Source organism: Aquarana catesbeiana, linkage group LG11, assembly GCF_042186555.1.
Source record: "Aquarana catesbeiana isolate 2022-GZ linkage group LG11, ASM4218655v1, whole genome shotgun sequence".
In the NCBI taxonomy this organism is placed as follows: Eukaryota; Metazoa; Chordata; class Amphibia; order Anura; family Ranidae; genus Aquarana; species Aquarana catesbeiana.
This window is the reverse complement of record NC_133334.1, coordinates 39,400,630-39,420,825: the sequence shown is the minus strand read 5'-3', so window position 1 is coordinate 39,420,825 and position 20,196 is coordinate 39,400,630. Positions and strand designations below refer to the sequence as shown.

General features: G+C 43.8%; 1 protein-coding gene across 2 annotated transcripts in view; it reads left to right on the top strand.

Annotated features, from left to right (window-relative positions):
* The window catches only part of PRR5L (proline rich 5 like), a 115,316-nt gene that overhangs the window by 92,637 nt on the left and 2,483 nt on the right, over window positions 1–20,196 (top strand). Inside the window, exons 8-9 of one of the 2 annotated variants that reach the window (XM_073604189.1) lie at window positions 6,115–6,247; window positions 16,970–17,114. In XM_073604189.1, coding sequence (XP_073460290.1) covers window positions 6,115–6,247; window positions 16,970–16,989 — 153 coding nt within the window. In that variant the 3' untranslated portion in view covers window positions 16,990–17,114. Of the gene's footprint in view, window positions 1–6,114; window positions 6,248–16,969; window positions 17,115–20,196 lie in introns of those variants that run through there. The other variant, XM_073604188.1, reaches the window with a different exon arrangement.

The following is a 20,196-nucleotide window of genomic DNA, read 5'->3' as shown; positions in this document are numbered from 1 at the left end:
TGTACAAACCCCAGTTCTTTGAATACGCCATTACATGCATCCCCTTTACAAGAACTTCAGACCAGGCACATTTGAGTTAACTTGGAACTTTTACTGAGAAGCCTTCCTCACTTTAACTCCCTCTCCTATACAGGTTGGCTCCCTTATCAGGCTGTCATCTCATACCCCAGAGTAATGCAAAGTCCATAAAGTCCTTAATCCTCTTCAGTACCCTGACTGGGTACCTGGGGGGAATAGTACCTCTGAGAAGGAATCGCAAGATGAAGCACTTCTCTGGCTAGCAGTGGTGGCTGGTGGGTTTTGGGGGGCGAAAACAATCCACCCGTCTCCCCATTCAGCCGGATCACGGGCGGAACCCCCCCCCTGTCAGTCAGTAAGTCAGGGGCAGCACTTACCCCATCTCGCGGGCAGTGGCGGCTTCTCTCCAGGCTGCGGGCAGGTCTCGGTTCCCCAGCCTCTCCTCCCTCCTCTTCCTGGCATCAATCACATCTCCTTTCGGCCAATCAGGTGACCGGTCTCATGACCCATAAATGATTGGCCAGGAGGGATCAGTGTGAAAATAGCAAATATTCATTTGCTATTGTCACACAGCTAGGTGGGATCACTGCTCCCCGAGCCCACCCTCTTTTTTTTTTTTTAAGCTTCTGGCTCTAATCACGTGCTTCAAAAAAACATTATATTATATTCACACCTCCCATAAGCACCTGCTTACACTTGCCCTTTAAGTTTGGATTCAAATATTGGACAGTGAGTGTGAGGAGATCGCCGAAATGTGTGATAAGTTTGGCACACATGACCTCATGACCTGAACTTTCCATTTCAGTCTATTTTAATACTGGAATTGGTAAACTATTAGTATTGCATAAGAAGACAGTGTTACCACGAAATCATGTGGTTAATCGGGTCATGAACTAACTCAGGATTCGAATAATTAGATCAAACTGAATTTTTTAGCTGTAAAAACTGAAAGTTCATGAAGGCATTGAACCATTTCTCACCCGGCAAGTGACACCAAAAATGAGGCACCATTCATTTTCCTGACAGCAATAGTGGATCATTATTCCTCCCACTGACCCCAATGATTAGACACTATTCCTTCCAAGCATTACTTTGGAGGAAAAATGAATGACCGCACTCAAATATGCAGAAGATCGCAGGAATTTATTGGAAACAGTTCATCAATACAGACACATACACAGCACCTACAGGAAAGGAACAATGTTGATGCGTTTAGTGCTCCAATCGCTTAGTCGTAACAGCACACCTGAGAGAACTACCCTTTCATATTATTTAGGTTTACCCAGCAAGGCTAAATTGCATATTTGAGTGTGGTCATCCACTTTTTCCTCCAAAGTAATTCTCTTTTGCGAGCCGGACCTACACCTTTTCATGTGGAACTAGAGGCTGGTGTTGAGGTGGACCGACCTGGAGCAGTGGAGTTATTTTACACTATTCCTCCCACTGGCACCAATGATGGGGCACTCTTCCTCCCACTGGCACAAATGATGGGGCACTCTTCCTCCCACTGACACCAATGATGGGGCACTATTCCTCATCCCACTGACCACAGACTGCTATGTAATTTTTTGAATCCCACTGAGCACCAATCCTGTCACCTCCCACCGACGCTGGGAATGTTCTACTACCAGTGGCAACAATCTGGTCCCCATAAAGTCTGAAGTACAGTAAACTGACCCTTTATTAAAGTTTGGAGACCCATGGTCTAAAAAAAAGCAAAGTAAACAGGAGAAGGTGCAACACTACAAGCCATACGCCATAAAAGCAACAACCTCTTGGTTGACAATGCCCACTTTTGACCATGTCCACAAGTGTGAGGGGGGGTGAGTAGCTGCACCTGTTCTGTGGCAAAAAAGCTCTAAAAGTAAAGACACTTACCCTGGGTGTAGTAACATATAATAAGCGCATGGGTACAAGGATTTTAAAATGGTAACAAAACTCTAGTTTCTCAACAAAATGCTCAAGAGATCGACCATGACCATCTGCAAGTGTGACTTTCCAGCCATATAAATTTGTATTAATAAATTAAATCTTGGCAGAAATCCGATGAAATGCTGAGATTGTCATTAAAAGTGTGACTGTCTGCAGATCCATGAGAGTCTCATGACCTGAAGAACAGACCTCTATAGAATAGCTGCAGCACAAGAGAAGTCTTATAATTAGCGAGTGGGAATAGGAGATCAGAAAGGCAGAGATGACGCTGTAGAAGATGCAAAGGTTATATATGAAAAATCTGTACATCTGACATTAATTATCAGTAGGGCTTTGTATAGAGTTCTTTGTATGTTCACATCCCATGTAACCACAAAGCCTAGGGATGGGTACTGCTGCAAAGGTCACATTGTAGTTATTTCATGGGTTAGTTCTAATTTAATTGTGTCTGCAATTGCTGGTACTTCATTTTTTTTATTTTTTTTTAGCCAGTAATGAGATGTCATGTATTTTATTTTTTTCAAGGACCTTTGGCAGAGGATCTCTTAGTAGATGTAAACCCAACTTTATATTTACTATACAACAGCGTGTCTTGGCTCTGAGCACTTTCCCAAGACAAGCAATGACAAGAGGAATGCAGAGGGATGAACAGGTTGTTAGCTTTAGGATTCCTGTTGTCATTGCTTGTCTCAGGAGTCACAAAAGTGCTCAAAGCCAAGACAAGCTGTTATGAACCATCCATCGCCTTCCTAGATGTTGTCAACTTGGCTGTGGCAGGAGGGGGGTGGGTTCAGGTCGGACCTCATAGCTAGGGTTAGGAGGCATCTAGCAACATGAGGAAAAAGTGCTACATATACTTTGTCCCATAAGGAACAGAACTAAAAAAAAAAAAAAAGTAACTCTTAAATGCTTGTTACGTCTATGGGTCCCAGAACAAGGAGAAAATACTTACCTTAATCCACGATCCAGTAAGGACCTTTAGTTTTCTAACCGGTTTACTACAGACTCATTTCAACCTCCTCAATGTACAATACAGGGTAATATGATGATGCTGAGTCTCTGTTCACAGAGGAGGAGACCACCGAAGCTGGCCAAGGCGGGGTTTGTGGTTATAAACCTCAGACATAAAATATTATCATACAGGATTTATATAGCGCCAACAGTTTGCGCATTCCTTTACAACATGAGGGCAGACAGTACAGTTACAATACAATTCAATACAGGAGGAATAAGAGGGCCCTGCTCGTTAGAGCTTACAATCTAGAAGATGTAAACAAAGCAGATCCCTATAGTGTGTACTTGTCTCAAGTGCCATCTCTTTCTGCTGCCTTGTTCCCCTGTTATCAGCATGTTTAAAAAGGTGAAAAATTATATAGATACCCACGCTATGATGTACAAATAATATAATACTATCCTACATAAATGTGATAGGGCTGCTATCCTTATTATTCCATTGTTAGATCTCCATTTCAGTAAAACAGGCAATACATGTGCCAAATGAAGAGAGAGAGATGCAAATAGCATAATATTGCTTAAAAACACAAAGAAATGCACTTAAATCAAAACGAAAGGCATACAGACAAAAATCGCCACCTTGGCGTGCTGCCAGCCGTCGCTGAACCTCATGTATGTGTTCCTTGCTTGACGCGTTTTGCCCCTCCCACTGGGCGTATTTAGAAGCTAGGGGGGTCTGTGACTGGCTGTCTTTTATTTGGTAAGTCCAGCCCACTACACACACACCTTGCTTAAATTTCACTTCCTGTTAGTACAGGAAGTGTTATGGTCTCCATCTTGGCACTCATGTGCGGTCTTTCTCATACCCATTCAGATCACCCATGTGATCACCCATTCATACAGACAGGAAGTGCAACGGCTACCATATTGGTGCTCACATGGACCCATCCCGCTTCCTGTAAAAAACAGGAAGCCGCATGGGTGCCATCTTGGTACTCCCTATTCCATCTATTCTACATCGCGGTTGACATCTTTGTACTCTCGCATGTTGTGTCAGATTCCTGGTGACACATAAATTCTAATTGAGGTGCTTGCTATATCGGTGTCATTGGCTGGAAGATGTGTTGAGAGGTTTGAATAGTGTACACGTGTACTGAGGCTGAAAAATTAGAGACCGCAGCACCCAAGTACACCACTATGCATTTCAAATAACACATATACATGCTACCATTAAGAAAAAACTAAAATTAAAATTGCAGATATTACAATATGCATAAATTGTTATCAAGTTTACTTATATAATGCCCATCTAAATAATAAATAATAATCTAAATCTAAATTATTTATATGCTCCCTAAGTCTTACTTTTAGCGCTCTGGTAGTTCTACCCACATACTGCAAACCACACTCGCATTCCATTAGGTATGTGACACAAGCATATTAATAATATAAAAAAAAAGGATTTTGAACATGTGGGAGTACAAAGATGGCAGCCGCGATGTAGAGTAGATGGATTAGGGAGTACCAAGATGGTGCCTGTTTTTTACAGGAGTACAAAGACGGAAACCACAATCTAGAGTAGATGGAATAGGGAGTACCAAGATGCCGCCCATGCCGCTTCCTGTTTTTTACAGGAAGCCGGATGGGTCCATGTGAGTATCAATATGGTAGCCGTTGCACTTCATGTGTGTGTGAATGGGTGATCACAGGGAGTGCAAACATGGTGATTTCTATGTATGAGAAAAAACGCACATGAGAGTACCAAGATAGAGACCATAACACTTAAGTGAAATTTAAAGAAGGTTTGGGTGTAGTGGGCGGGACTTAACAAATCAAAGACAGCCAGTCACGGACCCCCCTAGCTTCTGAAGACGCCCAGTGGGAGGGGCAAAATGCATCAAGCAAGGAACACATACACAAGGTTCAGTGACAGCTGGCAGAACGCCAAGGTGGCAATTTTTGTCTGTATGCCTTTCATTTGATGTAAGTGCATTTCTTTGTGTTTTTAAACAAATACATTTTAGCAATATTACGCTATGTACATCTCTGTCTTCATTTGGCACATGTATTGCCTGTTTTATCGAAATGGAGATCCAATAATGGAATAATAAGGAGGATACATCTTGGTTCATTGTGGAATCCTTTACAACCGATGGTGTAAGGAGACATCCTGATCCTTGTTGGAAAGATCTTGCATGTTTATAACTTATCTCTGGTGAGTGGGGACCCAGGAGGGGAGCACAGAGTGGCACTCGAATCTTCACAACAAGAATCTACACGTGTATTTTGTATTGAAATGACTTGATACAGTTTTGCACTTTTTTGAACATTTGCACTTTATGTATTTTTGTTGCGTTATATTGTATGATTTATTGATTATTAGGAATATTGGAGCATCGTGTTAAAAAAGGTGACGGGAGGGAGCTCCAGCACACAGCCTGTGATTGACAGTCTCAACTGTGTGCTGTGTGTCCCTTCCCTCTAATCCGCTCCCAGAGCGCTCCCCACGGAGTTCTGCAGAGTGAACCCTCAGATCCCTGCCCCCTGCTTTCTGAAAGTTCAGTCAAGGTGCACCGGTATAACTTTTATGTAAAAGAATCTGTTTCATATTTATGTAACACCTGAGGGTTATCACTTAAGTGGGTACATATAAGGATTTACAACCACTTGATAAGTAATCCTGCCTGTACTGTACCACCTAGACTTAATGAGCATTTAACCCCTCCAGTGCTGGAAACACCCCTGCAAGAATGTTGTGTTTTTTTTTTTTTTTTTTTTTCAAATTCTTTGAGTTGGGCTTAAAAAAATGCATAAAACACAGAAGAATCATGTTCAGGAGAGGAGAGTTTTGGCAGAAAAATTCTAGACGCAGCAAAATTGCATGTAATCGCATATCACGCTAGGTGCGTTTTAGCGTTATTTAATTTCATTGGCCAGAAATAAAATAATTTATTCTGGACATTGAAATGAATTAACACCCAAGTGCTTGATGCTGCTAAACATGGCTAAAAGCAGGGCACAGGTTTACCAGCGCTCCGGTATTTTTCTGCTGCTTGGAGATAGGAATCTTGGAGCGTCCAGTGTGCATGAATCCTTACATGTTCAAGGTTATGATTTCAATGATCGGCTTTACATATACAGTACTTCATTCTACCAAATAGTCATCTCCAATGTCTAGCCCAGGCGTCTGAAGCCTTTTCTTCTTTGCAGGGTATCCACGAGCCATCTGGGCCCAATGAGAGCTACCTGCAGTTGGAGGAACTGTTGAAGATGGTGGTATCACCATACTTGGCGGCGTACACGGACAGAAGCTACAGCCACACCAGCACCTCCTGTATACTGGGTAAGCTATGGTTGTTATAGCGGTGGCCTTGGTTTTCACCCAACATTGGCCCTTCAACTGGGAAAATGAAAGTTAGACACCCTTGGGCAACCCTTCTGCATGTAATTTTCCCAGGTTTGAAGAACATAGCCCCGATGATGGTAAAAATTACTCTTGCATTGGTCAGATGACTAAGGAATTAGGAACTCAGCTTCTCAAACCACAGTGACATTTCTCAGCGGAGTCCCACTTGGCCAATGCCAATGATGGCAGCCGATCGGTATGTACTTGGTGGCCCACATCAGCTGCTCTGCAGAGTGGGCGAGGTGTTAGTGTTAACCCCCTGAGGATTCTGGGAACACTGCAGAGTGCAAATCCGTTCTCCAAACAAATAACAAAAATGTGTGCCTGCCAGCCTCCTCCTCTGCAAACGGGAACCCAACGCCACTGTGACCTCAGTCTTTTTTTTTTGTCATTTATTAATTGTGCAGCTGCCTTGAATTTAATGTGCTTATTTACTGCGGTTGTCAGCGCGGCTGTGGATGAACAGACGTCATGTGCCGAAACTAGGCCGAGGGCCCTGGGCTAGATTTTATTCTATTGAGAGCTCTGGAGGAATCTCACTGTTGTTTTTGCCAAAAAACATTTATTCCGGGAATCCTTAGCAAGATATTCTTAAAGTGTACTGGTCTCTTATAAATGGCTGTTTTGCAGCGTGAGTAATTTTTTTTTTCCGCGACAGTCTGAGTCCGCTAAGAATTAGAGACATCACTATCATTTATACATGTCCTATTATGTAATATTTCCCTTTTTCTTGGAGCCAGATCCCTCTATCCTTTAATATACTGTATACATACTGTGTATATGTGTATGTACAGTATCTCACAAAAGTAAGTACACCCTCACATTTTTGTAAATATTTTGTTATATCTTTTCATGTGACAACACATAAGAAATTACACTTTGCTACAATGTAAAGTAGTGAGTGTACAGATTGTATAACAGTGTAAATTTGCTGTCCCCTCAAAGTAACTCAACACACAGCCATTAATGTCTAAACTGCTGGCAACAAAAGTGAGTACACCCCTAAGTGAAGATGTCCAAATTGGGCCCAAAGTGTCAATATTTTGTGTGGCCACCATTATTTTCCAGCACTGCCTTAACCCTCTTGGGCATGGAGTTCACCAGAGCTTCACAGGTTGCCACTGGAGTCCTCTTCCTCTCCTCCATGATAACATCACGGAGCTGGTGGATGTTAGAGACCTTGGGCTCCTCCACCTTCCGTTTGAGGATGCCTCAGCTTCTTTAGCAAGGTAGTGATCATCTTGGAGGTGTGTTTGGGGTCGTTATCATGTTGGAATACTGCCCTGCGGCCCAGTCTCTGAAGGGAGGGGATCATGCTCTGCTTCAGTATGTCACAGTACATGTTGGCATTCATGGTTCCCTCAATGAACTGTAGCTCCCCAGTGCTGGCAGCACTCATGCAGCCCCAGACCATGACACTCCCACCACCATGCCTGACTGTAGGCAAGACACACTTGTCTTTGTACTCCTCACCCAGCTGCCACCACACACACTTGACACCATCTGAACCAAATACGTTTATCTGGGTCTCATCAGACCACAGGACATGGTTCCAGTAATCCATGTCCTTAGTCTGCTTGTCTGACCAGTTTGATGCAGTGTGCGGCGTATAGTCTGAGCACTGACAGGCTGACCCCCCCACCCCTTCAACCTCTGCAGCAATGCTGGCAGCACTCATACATCTATTTCCCAAAGACAACCTCTGCATATGACGCTGAGCACGTGCACTCAACTTTTTTGGTCAACCATGGTGAGGCCTGTTCTGAGTGGAATCTGTCCTGTTAACCGCTGTATGGTCTTGGCCACTGTGCTGCAGCTCAGGTTCAGGGTCTTGGCAATAATGAGTCACATGACACCGTGGAGGGAAAATGGCTAATTGGGGCCAATTTGGAAATTTTTTACTTAGGGGTGTACTCACTTTTGTTGCCAGTGGTTTAGACATCAATGGCTGTGTGTTGAGTTATTTTGAGGGGACAGCAAATTGACACTGTTATACAAGCTGTACACTCACTACTTTACATTGTAGCAAAGTGTCATTTCTTCAGTGTTGTCACATGAAAAGATATAATTAAAATCTTTACAAAAATGTGAGGGGTGTACTCACTTTTGTGAGATACTATGTGTGTATATGTATGTGTATATATGTGTGTGTATATGTATATGTATGTGTGTATATATATATATATATATATATATATATATATATATATATATATATATATATGTATATGTATGTGTATATATGTATATATATATATATATATATATATATATATATATATATATGTGTATATATGTATATATATATATATATATATATATATATATATATATATATATATATATATATATATATATATATATATATATATATATATATATATATATATATATACTAATACGTCACCAAATAAATCATAAAAACTCATATCAAATATAAAATAACAATATGTAAACACCATAAATTCCAGCGAACAAATAAATATATAAAGTTCATGTGAATCCAAGTAGGATTTTCCAGTGCAACTTCAACTTAATCCAATGTGCAGTATAAAGTGCCAAGACAAACATCAGTGCAAAATTTGTGCTCCCCTCTGTGTGCCCTCTCACACACCAGAGATCCTGGACTCCCATAACACAAGTCGGATGCGCTTTCAGAGGGTGGCTGGGCTTAGTAGTCCCACTGGCTGTATCACTGTGGCTTGCGTTGTCCTCACTGAGCCATCAGAAATCCTATTCAGAAGTGTGCAAACGTTATGAGGACTGCTGGGCTCTGTGGTCCCACAGGCTGTAACTCCAGCTACAAAAGGTGTTGTCCTCAACAAGCCTCCAGGGATGGGTACAAATGGCAAAAGAAGCTATATAGCGTAATTCTGTATATTGTATAAAATCCAAAATTCCAGGTAGTCCACTCATATTAAAACATCGAAAACAATGTAAAACCGGAACTGGAAGTGGTCGGCTGGAAATGTCACCACCTGTGGTCACCTGACCGGTTTCGTCCCGCCCATGGGTCTTTTTCAAAGGATCTATTAATTACACTGTTCAGCTTTAAACCTCTCTCTATATCCGCACTAAATATGTATATATTTTTTACATTTGATATTGAGCTCTTTAATTTTTCCCTGAGAGCCCTCATTTAAATTCTACCTTCCAGCCCCGGATTGCTGACTTCGTTCGGTTTGGCTTAGGAGAATTAATATTTGACTAAAGATTCCTTTCTTAAAAGGTTTAGATTAACAATTATAGCCCAACATAAACATGAAGGTCCTCAGACAGAGTTCATTAAATGAACATAAATCATCCAACCTGCCAAGTTCCCACCATGTGGGCACTGAGAAACGACAGGTGTCCCGCGGCTACGATAATCTGATCCTGAGTACAGAGGTATGTGTGACTTAAAGTGACCCTGGTGTCCTATTTATAACGTCCTGCCACGGATCAGACACCACAAGACGCCTTTATTACCACAATTATCCAGAAAGGTCTCCGCTGTGCCCCTCTCTAATTTAGCTTCACTATGTAACTAGGACCTGGCTTTCACTGGCTTCATGCTGAAGCCTTGCCAAATGCCCCTTCCTGTCCATCGAGACTCAGCGGGCAATTAGGGGCTCTCTCATTGGACAGGTGGATGGTAGTTGGAGCATAGCCAACAAATCAGGAATAAAGTGCACCTCTATTAGGGCTCGTTAACCACCTCAATACCAGGCACTTACACCCCCTTCCTGCCCAGGCCATTTTTCAGCATTCAGAGCTGTCACACTTTGAATGACAATTGCGCGGTCGTGCTACACTGTAACCATGTGAAATTGTTATCATTTTCTTCACACAAATAGAGTTTTCTTTTGGTGGTATTTAATCACTCCTGGGTTTTTTGGGTTTTTTTCCTAAAAAAAAAAAAAAATTTGAGAAAAAAAATGTTTTTCTTAGTTTGTCAGTAAATTTTGTAAATAAGTATTTTTTCTCCTTCACTGATGGGCGCTGATGAGGTGGCACTTATGGGCGCTGATGAGGTGGCACTTATGGGCGCTGATGAGGTGGCACTTATGGGCGCTGATGAGGTGGCACTTATGGGCGCTGATGAGGTGGCACTTATGGGCGCTGATGAGGTGGCACTTATGGGCGCTGATGAGGTGGCACTTATGGGCACTGATGAGGTGGCACTTATGGGCACTGATGAGGTGGCACTTATGGGCACTAATAAGGTGGCACTTATGGGCACTGATAAGGTGGCACTTATGGGCACTGATAAGGTGCCACTTATGGGCACTGATAAGGTGCCACTTATGGGCACTGATTAGGTGGCACTGATGAAGCACGAATATGCCGCACTTATGGGCACTGATAGGTAGCACTGATGAGCGCTGATAGGCGGCACTGATGGGTGGCACTGGGTACAGATAGGCGGCACTGGTGGGCACAGATAGGCGGCACTGATAGCCAGCACTGTCTGGCATCACTAATGGCCACTGATTGCTGGCAATTGTGGGCACTGGTTGGCACTGATTGCTGGCAGTGGTGGACAATCATTGCTGGCACTTAATTGTAATCAGGGCACTGATGATCAGTGCCCTGATTACATACCTAGCTGTCCCCTGTGAGAAGATGCCGCTGATCGGGTCTTCTCTCCTCACGTTCGCCGCAGCTCTTTACACAGATCGGGGTCGCGCCATGTCCTAGCAACACGGCGCAGCCGCGATCGCCACACCCCCGGGGGGCACGCGAGAGTGATCATTCTGGGAGGCCGTCAAATGACGTCCACACAGAACGAGAGCCGCGCTGCCCAACCGTCATTTGACGGTGGGCGGGCGGCAAGTGGTTAAAGCCAGTCATACATGGATTCAAATTTGCCCAGTTCAGCAGGGACTGGACAAGATTCAATCCATGTATGGGCAAGATGAATGTACCCAAGTCAATCCATCGCTCGGCTTGGGTACAACCAGCCAGTCAGATTTTTTAAAATGTGATTACTACCGGTGGCTATAGCCGCAAGCAGTATTCATTGTGTTCTCCCGCCCGGGAATACGCCTCACACCTACCCCCTGCTGGTAGAATATAATAGTGCTGCAGGAGGCATTCTCCCATAAACACGGACTATGTTAATGGGGGGAATCAAGCGATTTAGTTTTTTTTTCCACCCGTGGTGCAAAGAAAGAAAATAGAATCATCTCTGGGCTGCCTTTACACCTGTGCATTGCAGGAACACGCCCAAAATTTTGGGTGCTGCCCTTTAGCAGGCGTGCAGCAGTGCCATTCTTCTTTTGCCCCCACACATTGTGCCAACGCGCAGTTCCATGCATTTTGGTGTGGTGCGTTTTTCTACAATAGCTGGGGCACTTCTTTTGTGCATTTTTTGCACCTAGGGCATATCTTTGCAATGAACGAGCTGCCCAAAAACACAACGCATGGGAAATTTAAGGGGGAGTGTTTGGGGGGGGGGGGGGGGTAGGTAAAAACATGGCATAATAACATGCATCTTAAGCTGAACCTTTAATGAATTGTGGTATTATTAATGAATACATTATTATACATATAATATATAATTTTCAGAAAAGCTCCGCCTTTTATCATTAAAACCCAGCATCGGGCATCTCATAAATTGGATGTGCGACAAAATTTGTAACACAACATGCTATGGTGCATATTGCTGTGCATTGTGGCACGCTGCAATCCCTTGCAATTACTTTAGTGTATTGGGATGCCATTCAAAGCGAATGTAATACATCTAACGTGCATTGCAGTAACATATGTTACCCCAAAGCAATAGTCTAAAAAGGCCTAAAAACAAAGAAAAATGTTTCTCTCTACAATTCCATGGTAAAGGATAAAATAATTATGATGGGGCATGATCTACAGCAGCCATTTTCAACCAGAGTTCTGGGCCCCTGCAGAAACTAATCTGTCTTTCCCTATTGCCCAGGTATAGCAGTGATTTCTAGCAGTCTCGTGTAATATGTCTCCATGACTGTCTCCTGGAGTGCGACCCCAGTCTCTCAACAACTCCTAGAGCATGTTCACAGTCTCTGACAGTCTTCTACTGCATACCCGCAGTCTCTGACCATCTCTTCTATCAGGGCTGCAGCCTGTGACTTTTATCAGGACTGGAGTCTCTTACCATCTCTTCTATCGGGGCTGCAGTCTCTGACCATCTCTTCTATCGGGGCTGCAGTCTCTGACCATCTCTTCTATCGGGGCTGCAGTCTCTGACCATCTCTTCTATCGGGGCTGCAGTCTCTGACCATCTCTTCTATCGGGGCTGCAGCCTCTGACCATCTCTTCTATAATGACTGGAGCCTCTGACCATCTCTTCTATAAGGACTGGAGCCTCTGACCATCTCTTCTATAAGGACTGGAGCCTCTGACTATCTCTTCTATCCTGGCTGCAGCCTCTGACCATCTCTTCTATCGGGGCTGCAGTCTCTGACCATCTCTTCTATCGGGGCTGCAGCCTCTGACCATCTCTTCTATAATGACTGGAGCCTCTGACCATCTCTTCTATAAGGACTGGAGCCTCTGACCATCTCTTCTATAAGGACTGGAGCCTCTGACTATCTCTTCTATCCTGGCTGCAGCCTCTGACCATCTCTTCTATCGGGGCTGCAGCCTCTGACCATCTCTTCTATAAGGACTGAAGCCTCTGACCATCTCTTCTATCGGGGCTGCAGTCTCTGACCATCTCTTCTATCGGGGCTGCAGCAACTGACCATCTGCAGGATAATGCCTATAGTATTTGGCCATATCCATTTGTGTGTGTGTGTGTGTATGTGCAATGTTGAATATTCACTGAATTTTATGTGCAGCCCTTTGGTTATGTTGGTGGCTGCACTTTTGCATCAAGAAAGTTGACCACCACTGCTCCAGAATATGTGAAAAGGACACTAGCTAGATCATATGCAAAATACCATGTTAATATCATGTTTACCAAAAATATTAAAATAATTCTTAGTTTTAATTTTTTTTTTTTTTTTTACCCCTGACCATAATATAGAAACAGTATGTACAAAACTCCCTATACGTTCCCATGTGTTTGTGGGAAGGAGTGTAACTATATTGAAAACATGTGAACACAGGGGTATCATCCTGTATGTAGTAGCAAAGAGGGAGAAAGGGTGTCGGGACTTTAGATATACCCCTGTCTGCACACTAACATAGAAACGGATACTAAAAACAAACATACAATATGTCTAAAAGAATTTTGTCTTCATTTTACACAATATTAAAAAGCATATGTTGCTATCAATATAATACATTAGAAAAAAGTCTGTGCATAAGGTCTGCAAGAAGGGTCAACGCGTTTCGCAGATCATCCGCTTCATCAGTTTCCTGACCGGTAGCCTTCTTATCCCAGTATCAGGTGGAGGGACGGTTGAGATCCAAGAAGCAAAGTCGTGCACAAGCAGAAGTCGGTAACCAGAAATACAATATATTATACACCAACAAGCAGGAAATGGAACCTATACTAGGGCAAGGACAGGAAGGGGGAAGTGACTACTTAGAGGTCACAAGATCAGGTGACTGCCTACAGCTGGCCACAGGGTAGAGCCAGAATCCATAAGCAAGCAGCATCTGGTAACAAGGGCTCTACTCTGAAAGAAGTTCCCCAGTGGCTCAAGCAATAGGGAATCGTCCCAAGAACACCAAGTTCCCAGTCAAGGCGTGACAGTCCTGACGAAGCGGATGATCCACGAAACGCATTGACCCTTCTAGCAGACCTTATGCACAGACTTGTTTGTAATGTATTCTATTGATAGCAACATATGCTTTTAATATCATGTAAAATAAAGACAAAATTCTCTTAGACATATTGTATGTTATTAGTATCAGTTTTCTATGTTATTGTGCACATGGGGATATACAATGGGGGACGGAGTATTCAGTATTCAGACCCCCTTAAAACTTTCACTCTTTGTTATATTGTAGCCATTTGCTAAAATCATTTAAGTTCATTTTTTTTCCTCAATAATGTACACACAGCACCCCATATTGACAGAAAAACACAGAATTGGTGACATTTTTGCAGATTTATTAAAAAAGAAAAACTGAAATATCACATGATCCTAAGTATTCAGACCCTTTGCTCAGTATTTAGTAGAAGCACCCTTTTGATCTAATACAGCCATGAGTCTTTTTGGGAAAGATGCAACAAGTTTTTCACACCTGGATTTGGGGATCCTCTGCCATTCCTCCTTGCAGATCCTCTCCAGTTCTGTCAGGTTGGATGGTAAACGTTGGTGGACAGCCATTTTTAGGTCTCTCCAGAGATGCTCAATTGGGTTTAAGTCAGGGCTCTGGCTGGGCCATTCAAGAACAGTCACGGAGTTGTTGTAAAGCCACTCCTTCGTTATTTTAGCTGTGTGCTTAGGGTCATTGTCTTGTTGGAAGGAAAACCTCGGCCCAGTCTAAGGTCCTGAGCACTCTGGAGAAGGTTTTCGTCCAGGATATCCCTGTACTTGGCCGCATTCATCTTTCCCTCGATTGCAACCAGTCGTCCTGTCCCTGCAGCTGAAAGCCACCCCCACAGCATGATGCTGCCACCACCATGCTTCACTGTTGGGACTGTATTGGACAGGTGATGAGCAGTGCCTGGTTTTCTCCACACATACCGCTTAGAATTAAGGCCAAAAAGTTCTATCTTGGTCTCATCAGACCAAAGAATCTTATTTCTCACCATCTTGGAGTCCTTCAGGTGTTTTTTTTTAGCAAACTCCATGCGGGCTTTCATGTGTCTTTCACTGAGGAGAGGCTTCCGTCGGGCCACTCTGCCATAAAGCCCCGACTGGTGGAGGGCTGCAGTGATGGTTGACTTTCTACAACTTTCTCCCATCCCCCCAACTGCATCTCTGGAGCTCAGCCACAGTGATCTTTGGGTTCTTCTTTACCTCTCTCACCAAGGCTCTTCTCCCCTGATAGCTCAGTTTGGCCAGACGGTCAGCTCTAGGAAGGGTTCTGGTCGTCCTAAACGTCTTCCATTTAAGGATTATGGCGGCCACTGTGCTCTTAGGAACCTTAAGTGCAGCAGAATTTTTTTTGTAACCTTGGCCAGATCTGTGCCTTGCCACAATTCTGTCTCTGAGCTCTTCAGGCAGTTCCTTTGACCTCATGATTCTCATTTGCTCTGACATGCACTGTGAGCTGCGAGGTCTTATATAGACAGGTGTGTGGCTTTCCTAATCGGGTCCAATCAATATAATCAAACACAGCTGGACTCAAATGAAGGTGTAGAACCATCTCAAGGATGATCAGAAGAAATGGACAGCACCTGAGTTAAATATATGAGTGTCACAGCAAAGGGTCTGAATACTTAGGACCATGTGATATTTCAGTTTCTCTTTTTTAATAAATCTGCAAAAATGTCAACAATTTTGTGTTTTTCTGTCAATATGGGGTGCTGTGTGTACATTAATGAGGAAAAAAATGAACTTAAATGATTTTAGCAAATGGCTGCAATATAACAGAGTGAAAAAAGGGGGTCTGAATACTTTCCATCCCCACTGTATCTAACGTCCCAACACCCATTCTCCCTCTTTGCTTTATTTTTCGCTAGTCTTGCTATAAAAGCATGGCATGTGACCATTGCATGTATTCGTGCTCTACTATATGTTCGGGGCCTCTGGAATCCTCGTCCCTTTTGCTCTGGACGCTCAGCCCTCGGGCTAAACTTCAGGTTGAAAAGTTTACCATTTCAGTGTTTTCAGCTCTCGGTGTCACAACAAGTCCCAACCCATCACAGGCCTCCGATGACATTTCTTAAATTGCTGCCTGACAGTCCGGAGACCCTAGAGCCCATCAACAGCTTCACTTTGGGGCCCCGGACTGAAATGTACGAGCCCTGAGTGTTCAATTTGTAGAATGACATGGGACCGGGGACCTGATTACTACTTTGCAATGTGTTCAAGCCCAACTGATGCGATTCTGGCAATCGCACTGCGTTTTGCGATCGGTTTTGGGGTGTCTTTAATCTAAGATTGACACCCGCAGCTGAACGCATGGACGCTGTGCGATTGCCAAGCAATGCAATGCGGGGAAACGCAGCGAATCTTGTGCGTTTCCCGCACCACATCAGTGTGAACCAGGGCTTACTGTCCAGTTGCAGCCTGGGGGGTGTGGGAGGTGTAGAGTTGACTGAGCCGTGTTACTTAAATGTCTGGTTAGGCAGTGTAAAATTTTGGTTTGAATGGAAAGAAATTCTAAGGGCCCTTTCACACTGATCCCGTTTTCGATGCATTTTTGCGGAAGAAAAAGCAGAAGAGAAATGCATGAAAAAAGTATCCCTGTAGATTGTATGGAACTCTTCACACCAGTGCGCTGCGGGTTGCGGGGCTTGCTGAATCCTTGGTGTGCTTTTCAACAGCGCACCAAAAATGCATATTGCATTGATTTCTATAGAAAACGCAGCAACTTCCACAGGTGCATGATTATAGTCAGGAGTTCAGAACATGCGGCAAAAAAATGCATGTGTGTTTTTACTGCATTTATTTAACGGAGCAGTGTGAAAGCACCCTAATACATGGGCAAGTAAAGTGACCCCATCTGTGTATTTCAGTGGTGTATTCAGCTTTTTTCCCGGACTTTACCGCCTACACACAGATCCCCCCCGCCTTGATCAGACCACCTAGGGGGTAATCCTACACATCCTCATTACCTTTTTCTGTTGTAAAGGTCAGACCTTCGTGGTATAAAAGTATCCCGGTGAGCAGCTCCTTTCATCCCTAATGCCTTCTTCCGGAAATCGATTTTTATTTTTATCAGACGATGGACATACGCGGCATTTTTCAGCTCTTCCTAATGAGGACAAAACCAACGCTAAAGGAAAAAATTAATAAATAAATAAATTGAATAAAAATTTATAAAACAAAAGCAGAGATCCATCTTGTTTATTTCCCTGTAATGATGGCATTGCTCATAGCAAACTGATTTCATGGGGATTTGCAGTAGTTTAGAATAAGGAAACCTGATTGACTGGAATTATTGCCCAGTATAGTTTCTTTGATCGTAATGATTTTTGAAAGTGGTACTCCAGCTATTCTACTTCTTCTTCCTTTTTTTTATTTTATTTTATTTTTTTTTTAGTTATTAATTGGATAATGAAGGGTTTCATATAAAAGAAATGACTGGGGTCACCAATGACATACCTCCATCCCTAATTATACAACAATTACCAAGGAATAACCCTTGGGACTTTGTATGAAGTATGCACAGGTGACCCAATGAGAATCACAAGGATAAACGCAATGAGAACATTTATTAAAAAATAAATAACTAAAGCGTTTCGCATAGCTTGCTCTTCAAGGGTGGATGCATATCTAAAAAATAAACCATTAAAAATATATAATAAAACACATGTAAAAAGTTTGGACAAATGGTGTGAGGGGCCTAGAAAAAGAAGATCCCATACTCCCCGATCGGCAAAGCCAAAATGCCATCCACCCCTGAAGAGCGAGTTATGCCTCGCGAAACACGTCGGCTTTTCCAGATGTCATGCATATCCATGTTACCCTTTATGTACTATTGTAACCTATAACCATGTGCTAAATTGTATTGGCTCAGCAATTGTTTATGCTATGCATGTGTGCATTATCATTTTTTAATAAATGTCATTGCATTTATCCTTGTCATTCTCATTGGCCAACTGTGCACAATTCACACAAAGTCCCAAGGGCTATTCCTTTGTTAATGAAGGGTCTCAACCCCTGTTAGGTATTTTTTTGCCATCTGTGTCTTCACCAGTGCTGTAACTATAGCCGACCACATGGCTGCTATAGGGCCTGGAGGTGGGAGGGGGTCCCATTAGGGAGGTTGTTGAGGCACAGCCTGCAGTATAGAAGTCATCATAATGCCCCTAGTCACTGACCCCCCCCCCCTCCCCCTTTGCTCTATTAGGCAATGTAGATGTATTGCCCCCCACAGCTTCTACTACAGCCCAGCCATTCGGAAATTTAAGCCTGAATGCCAAGATGCCTAGTACAGTCTTCTGTGGATATTAAAAAACAAAAAACAAAAAAAAAAACCAAAAAAAAAACAGAATGTCTCCTTAGTCTGGGCCGCTGATAAGGCAGTGCAGCCAGCCCTCCTGTACCGGGCCCAGGTCCCATCAGTTCAGAAGGGGGCCCAGGTACATGTTGAGCAGAAGGTCTGACTGTACTGTCTTCTTGCAGGAACTGATCCTCTTCTGCCTGTAAATTACTGGCTCCTTCTTTTCCTGAATGAACACAGTGAGCGATCAGTACCAATCACTCCTGTGTCCATGTATCACGGAAGCATAGTAAACAGTGTTTTCTATGCTTCAGTGTGTGAATGAGCAGGAAGCCTGAGCGCTTCCTATTTATTCATCTGTGCAGCTGAAGCTACTGAGAAAGGGACTGATAAATCTATGCCCTCAGTCACTTTTGGACGGGGGAAGGGGGCCCTGTCAGGTAGGCTGTATGGGGCCCTGTGATTTCTAACTGCAGTCCTGTCTTTAGCTAAAGTCTACTAAAAACAGCCAAGGTTTGTAGTGCTAAAAAAAAGAAGCCAGAGCTGAAAGGAGTTTTTTTTTTTTTTTGCCCATTAGAGTAATTGCAGTAGCACTAGCAAGTAATTATATGGTTATTTTTGCTGGGAAAAAAGTTAATTCTGTGCACTGTTGCTCTTCCCTGACAACTTACATCCTCACTGATTCTTCTTAAGCCTAGTACGCAGAGGCGGAATGTTGTGCGACATCAGCCAGTTCAATAACATTCCGCCCATGTGTATGGCAGTCGGTCCAACAGAAGTCCGCCGTTTGGCCAGCTTCTGTTGGACATGCATGCTGGAAAGCCAGCAGCCGAATGGCTTCCGATCAGGGAGTTCTGCCCGGAGTGTTCTGCCCCTTCACACCTCCAATTACCCCGATACCTGCACACAACCGATTACCCCAATTCCTGCACCTTCACACCTCAAATTACCCCAATTTCTGCACCTTCACACCTCAAATTACCCCGATTCCTGCACCTTCACACCTCAAATTACTCCGATTCCCGCACCTTCACACCTCAAATTACCCCGATTCCCGCACCTTCACACCTCAAATTCCCCCGATTCCTGCACCTAACACCTCAAATTATCCCGATTCCTGCACCTTCACACCTCAAATTACCCCGATTCCTGCACCTTCACACCTCAAATTACTCCGATTCCCGCACCTTCACACCTCAAATTACCCCGATTCCCGCACCTTCACACCTCAAATTACCCCGATTCCCGCCCCTTCACACCTCAAATTACTCCGATTCCCGCCCCTTCACACCTCAAATTACTCCGATTCCCGCCCCTTCACACCTCAAATTACTCCGATTCCCGCCCCTTCACACCTCAAATTCCCCCGATTCCCGCCCCTTCACACCTCAAATTCCCCCGATTCCCGCCCCTTCACACCTCAAATTCCCCCGATTCCCGCCCCTTCACACCTCAAATTACCCCGATTCCCGCCCCTTCACACCTCAAATTACCCCGATTCCCGCCCCTTCACACCTCAAATTACCCCGATTCCCGCCCCTTCACACCTCAAATTACCCCGATTCCCGCACCTTCACACAACCGATTACCCCAATTCCTGCACCTTCACACCTCAGTTTACCCCGATTTCTGTACCTTCACACCTCTGATCTTCCCAATTCCTGCACCTTCACACCTCAAATTACCCCAATTCCCGCACCTTCACACCTCAAATTACCCCGATTCCCGCCCCTTCACACCTCAAATTACTCCGATTCCCGCCCCTTCACACCTCAAATTACTCCGATTCCCGCCCCTTCACACCTCAAATTACCCCGATTCCCGCCCCTTCACACCTCAAATTGCCCCGATTCCCGCCCCTTCACACCTCAAATTACCCCGATTCCCGCCCCTTCACACCTCAAATTACCCCG